This window comes from Parasteatoda tepidariorum, chromosome 3, assembly GCF_982258835.1.
Source record: "Parasteatoda tepidariorum strain Cologne lab strain chromosome 3, Ptep-v5.0, whole genome shotgun sequence".
In the NCBI taxonomy this organism is placed as follows: Eukaryota; Metazoa; Arthropoda; class Arachnida; order Araneae; family Theridiidae; genus Parasteatoda; species Parasteatoda tepidariorum.
The window spans coordinates 53,247,288-53,257,230 of NC_141757.1; the positions used below are offsets into that span (position 1 = coordinate 53,247,288).

At 28.8% G+C, this 9,943-nt stretch overlaps 1 protein-coding gene across 2 annotated transcripts; it reads right to left on the reverse strand.

Moving 5' to 3' along the window:
- Window positions 1-2,709: 2,709 nt before the first annotated feature.
- LOC107446070 (ADP-ribose pyrophosphatase) lies at window positions 2,710-9,859 on the reverse strand. Of its 2 annotated transcripts, none has more exons than XM_071179643.2 (6): window positions 9,728-9,859; window positions 8,772-8,940; window positions 6,606-6,797; window positions 5,246-5,351; window positions 3,994-4,125; window positions 2,710-3,168 (listed from the first exon to the last, which is right to left on the reverse strand). In XM_071179643.2, exons 2-6 carry the CDS (start codon window positions 8,930-8,932, stop codon window positions 2,938-2,940), a joined length of 822 nt encoding a protein of 273 aa, XP_071035744.2. In that variant the 5' UTR covers window positions 8,933-8,940; window positions 9,728-9,859; the 3' UTR covers window positions 2,710-2,937. The 2 variants fall into 2 exon arrangements, with proteins under 2 accessions (XP_071035744.2, XP_042907625.2); XM_043051691.3 differs by having other exon boundaries at window positions 9,494-9,735.
- Window positions 9,860-9,943: the final 84 nt, after the last annotated feature.

The window sequence follows — 9,943 nt, forward strand, 5'->3', positions numbered from 1 at the left end:
GTGATCTGCTGGGAACCGTGTCTTATCGATCAGTCCACTGCGGGACTTATAAATATGAAAAATAAATAATAGGTATCTTTTGAACTAATTCTAGATGATCATATACATTTCAAAATCTAGTCTTGTTTTCTCAACTACATTTTTTGTCTCAAATTTAATGCCTAGCTTGAGCTTATGACTTTATTTATTTTACTTAATTTATTTATTACTTTGCGAGTATATTTTACTTATAATATTAGATGGTTTTCGAGTGAGGGGGGGGGGCGCTAAAAAGGTATTGTGCCCCGGGCGCGAGTTAAGCTCGCTACGGCACTGCCAATAGCCCATTGTGCAGCTCTAGTGCGACGTAAATTAACAAGAACAACAACTTAAATAATGATACACATCCTAACATTCAAGTACCTTTGCACTAGATGTGCATCTGCGTAATCTAAGTGCTATGTACAATGTTATGCAGGTAAGTAAGTACTTTATTTATGTCTCCTGAGAGCTGCACAATGGGCGATTGGCGACTGTCTGAGCTTTCCCGGAGTATGATACAAACACATGCCATCACAATTTTGCGTCATTTACTTCCTCAATTTAGACATAGGTCTGAAGGGGAAGGAAATTTTCTCCTGAACCCTGTACCTATGATACTGCTCAGCGACCAACTACAGGAATTTTTATTCCTCAGATTTTACGAGCACGTATTTCGCATGTATAAATATCTTTTGTAACATGTATACGGCTGTGTGGAAAAGGGCGCATTCACCATAAAAAATGTTTTTTTTTTAAATATTTTTTATTAATTTTATTAATGTAGCGCGATAGTTTCCCTTTTCTAAATATTTTTCGCATTCAATTCTCAAAAATATTTTTTTTTTTAATTCCACGACGCTTTTTTTTAGAACTAGTACATTCAATGTAGTTAACAGTTCCATATAGTTGCCTAACTTAAAAGTTTTTAATCTACGCCACCTGTAGACCATTTCAATCGCCAATCGAGAACCAGTTGAATTCATTTTCATATTTATAAAGGGATATTTATTACTGTCCTTACTGTAAGAGCAACGTTGGCCCATCTAGTATGATGCTCCTGTTGTTGTACTTCATTTTAAGTCGCACTAGAGCTGCACAATGGGCTATTGGCAATGGTCTGAGAAACACCCCTGAGGATGATCCGAAGACATAATTTTGATCCTCTGCAGAGGGGATGGCACCCCCGCTTCGGTAGCCCGACGACCTGCAAGCGAAGTCGAGCACTTTACGGTAGAACAGTTTAACGAGGACCAATACCACACACCCTCGGTCCCTACGCAGGCTGATCCAAGTGGTCACCCACTAGCAAATTGACAACAGCCAGTGATACTTGACTTCGGTGGTCTGCTGGGAACCGTGTCTTAACGATCAGTCCACTGCGGGACATAATGCTCCTGAAAAAATGGCCAAGAAATCTACTCTTCAGATGCCTGGTCACTTCCCAGAAAGGTCATTGGAAAATAACAAATTAAAATAAAATTAATGAATACATATCTCTTCATCACCGTGTTTTGTTTAACATTATAATTTTAAATTTTTTATGGTAAAGCTAAGATAGAACGCACTTGCACCTAAATCTATGTACGCTGTGGGCGAGTTGCTATCAACGATGTCAGCCTTCATCTATGAAAAGGTACCCCAACATGGAATCGCGTTAGCACGCCTTTTATACAAGTGAATAGGAAACACATTTTAGTGGTAGACACACTGCTGTACTCTCCCACCTGAATTTTATCTGTGATAGAATTCGATGAACGATGTACCACTACTTGATTCATTGCTGTTTTTGTGAGAATCCGGGAGAACTGCATTAAGATCACTGTACTTTTGGGTGCTGATCCTGAGAGCTGTATTGAGTTCACGGTCGTGGTCGCTCTTGTGTTATTAGCAGTCAAGTGTATACAGACCAATGTTGTGTGTGATCGAGACTGAGTAGCAACAGCGCGAAGAGGTGGATAGTGTTGCAGTCACAAGTCAACTGTTTAATGAGACCATTTTTTCATTGTGAAGAGAAATTAAGAGAATTCATAATACCATATACTTCTTAATTCTCCAAGTGCTGAGTGTTGTACTAAAATTTCTATGGTATGCATTACTTTTTCATTGAATAACATAAGAAGATTTGGATTTTTAATCCAGGCAAATCACCAGCAAAAAGATTAAAAAACAGCTGGAATTAACGCCCAAAGAATCAACTGTTTGAAAACAACATTTTTTTGGAGTAAAAGTTTGCTTTTGCTTCTTCCCCATACATGTTTTTACACTGTTTACTTTTCCTTTCACATTAAAATCTCAAACAAACCAGAGACTTGAATACAAAAGGAAAATTGCAGAACAGCCAGATATTTCATTGTTCTGAATTATAAAAAATAATGAGGATTGCACTCATAATAATGAGGATAAATTTACCAAACTTTTAAATTTGTACAGAAATAATTGATAACAAAATTAAGTTCAAGATTTTTGACACGTTCATCTTCACAGAGTTTTCATCTTTTTTGAAGATAGAATTTTTAAGCATTTTATTTTTAAAGCATAATTTTTTATAAGATAAACTATGCTAGTATAGCAAATTTTCAGCTATCAATTTAAACTTCCTTTTGATCGATTACCTTTGTTTCATATTACAAACATTTGCCTTTATTGGATTTAGTAAGCAAACTGAAGATCAAAACAAATTAAACAATATTTTAAAAAATGTATCATGAAAAATTTATTTACAAATTTGTAATACAATGGAATAAACAAATTTAATACATATTCTATAAAAAAAAGTAACAATGTATAATGTTCATAGGCATGAATGTTTAGAATTTATAATTAACAAGTTCTTTAATTATTTAAAAAATTAATTAGCGATGTTAAATCACAAAAAGAGTATATAACTTATTATCACAGATATATCAGAAAACAATGTCAAAGAGAGCTCTCATGAATTTTTTTCAGGCACTCAATTAAAGCATAATGAGGAGGATAAATGGACATTTCTGGAACAATGTCAATCCATGCAGCATCAACTGCATCATCACGAGCATCTAATATAATATTTTCTGTATTACTTCCAGAATCATCATGAAAATTTATAGCTGTAGTTTCAATCCATGCATTATCTGTGTTTCTTGGATCATCAACATAACCTTTGTAAACCTAAAATGTGCATAAATTTACATTTAGTATCATATTTCAATAAAAACTGATTCAACAAACATTTATAATAAATATCTCATTATAAATAAATATCTCCTAGTTTTATGGCTTATTTCATTGAATAAGAAGAGTATGCAATATTTCCTTTTCTTTATCAATAGTTTCTTTATCAACACTTTGCACTTTCTGCATCATTTCGATTCTGTTCCTCCAATTTTCCAAAAATAATCCAATGTTTCTCATTTGAAAGAAGCTAGCATTTAACTTTATGCTAAATATAAAAAATTAAAAATATTGAAGGCAAAATTAAATACAAATATGATCCGGAAACATATAACTACAAAAACTTTGATTTTAAAATGTAGCAGTAACGGGTTTATTACAGAATAGTTTTAACATGCTTTATATATTATAATGATTCTGTTTTTGCAGATTTGATTTCAGAAAGCAGCCAATTTTAATAGTAGTAGTCATTTTGTTTCCAAATGAAATTTTGAGGAGGCAGTCAATTTGTTAATTAAGAAATATAATTGGGAACTAATAGAAATGACTATAGTTAATTTAATAGCTTCATTTCAGCAAGGTAAAAATAACTCTCTAATTATGAGAAAATATATTATATGAATACAGCAAAAATTTTATGAAAGTAAAAAATTCTCAATAAAAGTTAATTGAAAGTATAGGTAAATTTTTGAAGAAAAAAAAAATAACTTTTACAAGACTAAATTATAATCAGTAATTACTTTGGACATTAAAATAAAACTAATTACTGTTTTGTACTAAGTCCAGTAATATTAAAAACAATTTCCGTTATAAAAATAATACCTGCTTTCCACACTTGAAAAAACTTCTTAAGGCCTCTTGCACCTCATTAGATAACTTTTTCATATCTATAGCTTCTTCAAATAGTTCTCGTAAAACTGCAGATGATGAAGCTTCTTTAGGGTCAACAAATCCCTGTAAATAGATAATTTGAATTTATATGATATATTGATATACTTTATTATATGATACATTGATTTACTTAGAAAATTTTCACATTAATTAAAAAAAAATAAAAATAATAACTAGAAATATCTGTGATAATTCCCATAAAATTTTTTCTTTTCTTTCTTTTTTTCCAAATGTTAAGATAAAAATGATAAATTAACAAAATGTATCAGCGAGAATCTGACAGATCAGAAAAAATTCATCATAATGGTGCTATGATAAATTTATTGATTTACTTTAAGCATATAAGTTATATTTCTCAGAACTCTCAATACAATTCTGAACTCTCTAGAATTTAGATTTTGACAATATAACAAAGCATGCTTTTTCTTTAGACATTTTTTTTCTTTTTTGTTTGAAAAATATGAATTTTTAAAAATGTGTTATTTAAAGTTGTAAAAAGGAAAAACATTAAAATACAAGATAACCCCTCTCATCCAAATATATGAATAAATTGACCATCTCAAAATATCTAATATCAACATACATTCTATATAATCTAACAAGTAGATTATCTAATATAATGAATTGAACAATGAGTATGAACACATACAATTTGAAATAATTAGCTTAACAAATAAATGTATTTTTCAAAATTATTTTCAGCCTAATTACTATATAACTTTTTTAAATTCTATTTTCCCAGCATTTCCATCTTTTAACAATTTATTTTTAGCAACCAGTGCAATTACAGTGGAATAGCAATCATAGTGGAAATTCTTTCTTAACTTGTATGGGGTTTTGAATTTTATACGCTATATTCATAAAATAGTTCAATATGAAACATTCTCACAGATAATAAAATAAAAGTATATTCACAAAGATAATTTGCCACAACCTTATGGTTAGGGAATCCTGGTTTAGATTATAGATCAAAGTTCATCAGCATAAAAAGCTTTATTACTTTAAAAAGCTCAGATTTATAAAAGACATAATTTTTTTGTGGTAATAAACAAAAGCAAAACTTTAAAAAAAAAAATTTGCTGAAAGAAACAAGCAAGCTTAAGAGAAAATAACATAAGTTGAAAATGAATTTCAAGCCTTAAAAATCAGTGAAGACACATCATTAAGCAAATTTTAGAATTACCCCAGGAATAGCCCATTGTCCACAGTCTTTTCTCAGAATTGCAATAAATTGTAGAACAGGTTTTCCAGTGGTAGAAAGTTCCTTTTGGCCATTCTTAGTTTTCCACCTGAACAAAGAATCAAGCTTCTTAAAAAAATATAGTTTTAAAATTACAATAATATAATTTCTAAAAAAAGTGAGAAATATTAGATTCCAATTCAGAGTCATAGGTAAAATATTGTTTCAGAGGATGGTTCAAAATATACTAAATATATAACATACTTAAAGCAAAGAAAAAAAAATCTTGCTGAAATTTAACGCATAAGAAATTAATTAAAAAAAAATAAAATATGCAATTAAAACCATTTATAGAGAATAAGCTTAGTAGGGCAATTTTCTTATAATTATATTATTCAGAAACTTTCTATGCATATACAGGGTACCTGCTACATTTCAGAAATTCAAATTCATGACTTTTCATGCTTATCCATGACTAATTCCAAAAATTTTTCATGACTTAACTAAGTTGCTATTTTCTCCAACAAAAACGCAACAATAAATTAAAAAAAAGCATTATAATAACATTATTGGAAATAGGTATAACCAAAACTATTATACTCTTCATATTTATAGATTTTAAACTTAAAAAAACAGAGTAAGAAAAGAGTTGAAACAATAAAATAGCTAAAAAAATACAAAAGCAAAAAAAAAAAAATTTTCTGCAGAAGTATATTCTAAAGATACTTTTCTTGTTCATCAGAAAGGAAAGAAATACTCCTGATTTCTCTGTTCATTTCGGGATAAAAAAAAATTCACCAATAACTGGTTTGCTTCAACTAGAATTTTAAATTTATAAAATTTAAAAAATAATAATAATAAAAATTCTTAAATCACAGAAGAGAGTTTAAAGGATAATTCGATCTAGAAATGATATTTTTTCCTTCATTTTTTGAAAGAACACCATAATTTTTAAAAGAACATGATAAAATCATTTTATATTCTAATAAAATATGACTGAGTGGTGATTTTGTTAGAAATTCAGATATTTGGAACAGGATAAAATTGGGGGGAAGGAGATTCCATTTTAAAAATTAGATTTTTCGGAGACCTAAATCCATGACTTTCTTTCAAAAAATAGTAAAAATCATGACAAATTTTAACCAATACCGAAATTCATGACTTTCCAAGATTTTTCATGACTTTACAGGTGCGCGGACACCCTGCATATAACATAGTAAACTTTTTAAATTTTAATAAATTAATCATTATTTATTACATAAAAACAAAATGAAGGTATCAATATTTAAAAATAGGTAAACTATTTATGGCATTTGCAATTTTAATACAATTAGCAAGAAGATATAAGTATAAAATTTTTAACCTGGATACAATAGCATCTCCGGCATGATTTGGTCCCCACCTGCCCAATCTTCCTCTCCCTTTTAAGCCTGTTCTACCATTAGGATTTAGAGGATATCCATCAACAACATTGTAAGAAATAACTAAGTCATTATCAAAGCTTCTTCGATCAATCCCATTGTCTTCTGCATTCCATTTAGGTTTGAAATTAGAGCTAAAGAAAGACATTGCACTCAAATTCCATACATTATTTTAAATAACAACTAAAACTTATCTATAAATAAGCTGATATAATTAAAAGACAGATGGACTTCTTTCAAATAAAATATTTATGTTATATAGAACAATTTCTTCTGCATTCCATTTGAGTTTGAAATTAGAGCTTAAAAATGACATTGAACTCAAATTTCATACATTATTTTGATTAACAACTAAAACTTATCTATAAATAAGCTGATATAATTAAAAGACAGGTGGACTTTTTTCAAAGAAAATATTTACGTTATATAAAACCATTTCTTATTACAAATAAGAATCATCAGATAATTATTTGCTAATTAAAGTACAGTAGAGCTTTGCCATTACCCAGACAAACATTTACCATTACCCAAAGCTCATTCCAGGCAGGGTAAACAGTGCGCAGCACCCTGCTGCTCTTTTATGGGAAAGAATCCACCCTGTTGCCCCTGAAGTAAATTATAGCACCCTGGTGTAATAGACTCCATACCCTTTTTGTCCTTCCTTTCCTCAACCCTTCTTTATTTTCCCCCAAAACTCTACAATGGATTTCTTAAACTTTTGTTATTTTCAACTCTTTAGTTTGTTGTTGCTATCAATACATAGATTTATATGGGAAAAGAAAAATAGCCATCACACCCCCATGTTGCACTTGTCTTTAAAAGTTTGCAGTTACTTCCACTATCATTAAATCATAATTATTAATAATCATTATAATTACTAAATCATAACTACAGGCACTTAAAAACATACATTTATTATTTTATTAATGTATGCATGCATTTTAAATAAATTATTAAGCTAATTAGCTCATTAACTCGATATATATGTTAATTTATTAATAAAAATTAGTAATTAATATGATTGCTTTGCTACTTTTAGTAAAGTAAAAATAAAATAAATTTCTTTTACTAATTGACAATGTTTTTTAATAGAAAGTGTAAGGGGCCGTTCAAAAAGTACGTACATCCCGAAGGGGGGGGGAGGGGATTTGCTATTATGTACGGTTTTGTACGATGGGGAGGGGGGAGGTATTATACAAAGTACGTACTTTATAAACATACACCAAATTTAAATTTGACTTTATCCTACACCCTCCTTAAGTAAATATTTAATTTTATTTAAAACATAATTATTTTAATTTTTATGAAAAAGGGGGGTAGACTAATAAAATGTACGTACTCTAAGGGGGGGGGAGTAAGACCTTATGTACGGTAATGTACGAAGGGGGGGAGGGGTTTAAAATTTCTCCATTTTTGTGTACATACTTTTTGAACGGCCCCTAAAGGAAATTATTGCCTTTTTAGAATAATAATGGCCTTTTGCTAAATTGGGAAAAAGTTGCATTAATCAATGAAAATGTAAATTATTGTTATTAGCAAATTTTATTTTATTTCTTTGCCCATTAAATAAATACCTTTTAGATAAGATAAAAATAAAAATACCTTTTTTTCCTGTGCAGGTGCCTAATTTAATCTGCATAAGTTCTTAAAAATAAACAAAAAAAAAAACTTTATTTCATGGAAAGAAGTAAAATACCCTTTGTAAACACATAAACTGAATATTTCAGAATTACTTTGAGAATTTCTCTTAAGAATAAAGAATTTTAAAAAAATATGATCTCTATCCGTAATAATCTCTACTTTTAACGTTTTTTAAATTGAACTTGAAGAGGAAATTTACATACATACTAAGTTGTCACTTACCTTTGCATTTTCAGAATTTCGATAAAATTTGAAAAATTTAAACAAAATGCAAATATTTGTGTGAAAATAGTATAGAAAATAAAAAAACTAACTTGGCACATTTCTCTTAGAATATAAAAGATTAGAAAAACATACATTTATTAATTTCATATTGAAGAATAAAAAATTATCTGCAATAACAAGAAACTTAAAAATTATCAATTTATATAGTAAAAAAAAAAAAAAAATAATAATAATATACCCACTCAGAAATATCAGGATCAGCCCATGGTGCTGTATTTAAATATGGAGCAGAATATGCAGGTGGAGTATAGTCTGGGTATGGCTGTTTCCATAATACTTTATCATCTGGCAATGTAAATCGCTCAACAGGGTAAACAGCTGATTTACGACAGACTGCATTCATTTTTCCCGCTGAAAAAGAAACATATTCCAGTGTTATTGTGAAATTGCAGTCAAACTAATATTTAACTTGAATGCAGTCTTAATCAAAATTCGATTAACTTTAAATACAAATTAGATCACGTATGGGTACACGCTTATGACAGATTTACTAGGTTTTTTCTTGCTGATATTAGAGTAATAAATTGTGATGTTTAACATTTGGTTTTGGGAGAAATTTTTAAATCTGGGCAAAATATTTTCCGTTAAGTTTAGTTAAAAAAACCAACTTTTCTACCAATATTTCCACTATTTAAAATTTTTTAATCATTTTAATAATTTTTTAAGCATTTAGTACTGATACAGACATGATAACAAAAACAACATTAGTTTTTATTTGTATTGTATGAAAAATCACATTAATTGGGAGAAATTCTCAGTTATTTTTATTTTAATAAGTATAAATTGGGAAGTAAAAAAATTACATAGTAATATTAATTATCAAAGATATAAAAAAATTACTCTCCTGTAACAGACACAAAAATATTTCCCTGATTTTGAAGCAATGAATAAATTAATTTCATACCAATTTTAGAACTAACACTCGATGAAATAGTACTGCAAAATCGTAAAGACAGAAATATATTAGTTTTTATTAAGTGTGAAAGCATCAAATGTGTGTAAAAGTATTATCACAATGCAATGAACAGCTATTAATTCATTCCGTGACAATACCAATAATGTATTTGAAAAGATAAGTTTTATTCAGTTTTTTTGTTTTGCTTATGATTGTTTTCATTCTGAGCCGGCTTTTACTCACTTCAATTCAAATTGAATATTGGACTTGTATTAAATTTTAATTTCTCCTATTTATTATTTTAATTTCTCCTTATTTCAATATAAATAAATAAACGAAAGTTTCCAAAATATTTTGAACTAATTTACGTTCCTTCGCATGAAAAAACTATATAAACAATAAATAATTTCTTTTGATCGAATCCGTGACGAAAGTGCAAAACAGAAACTAAACAAAAAT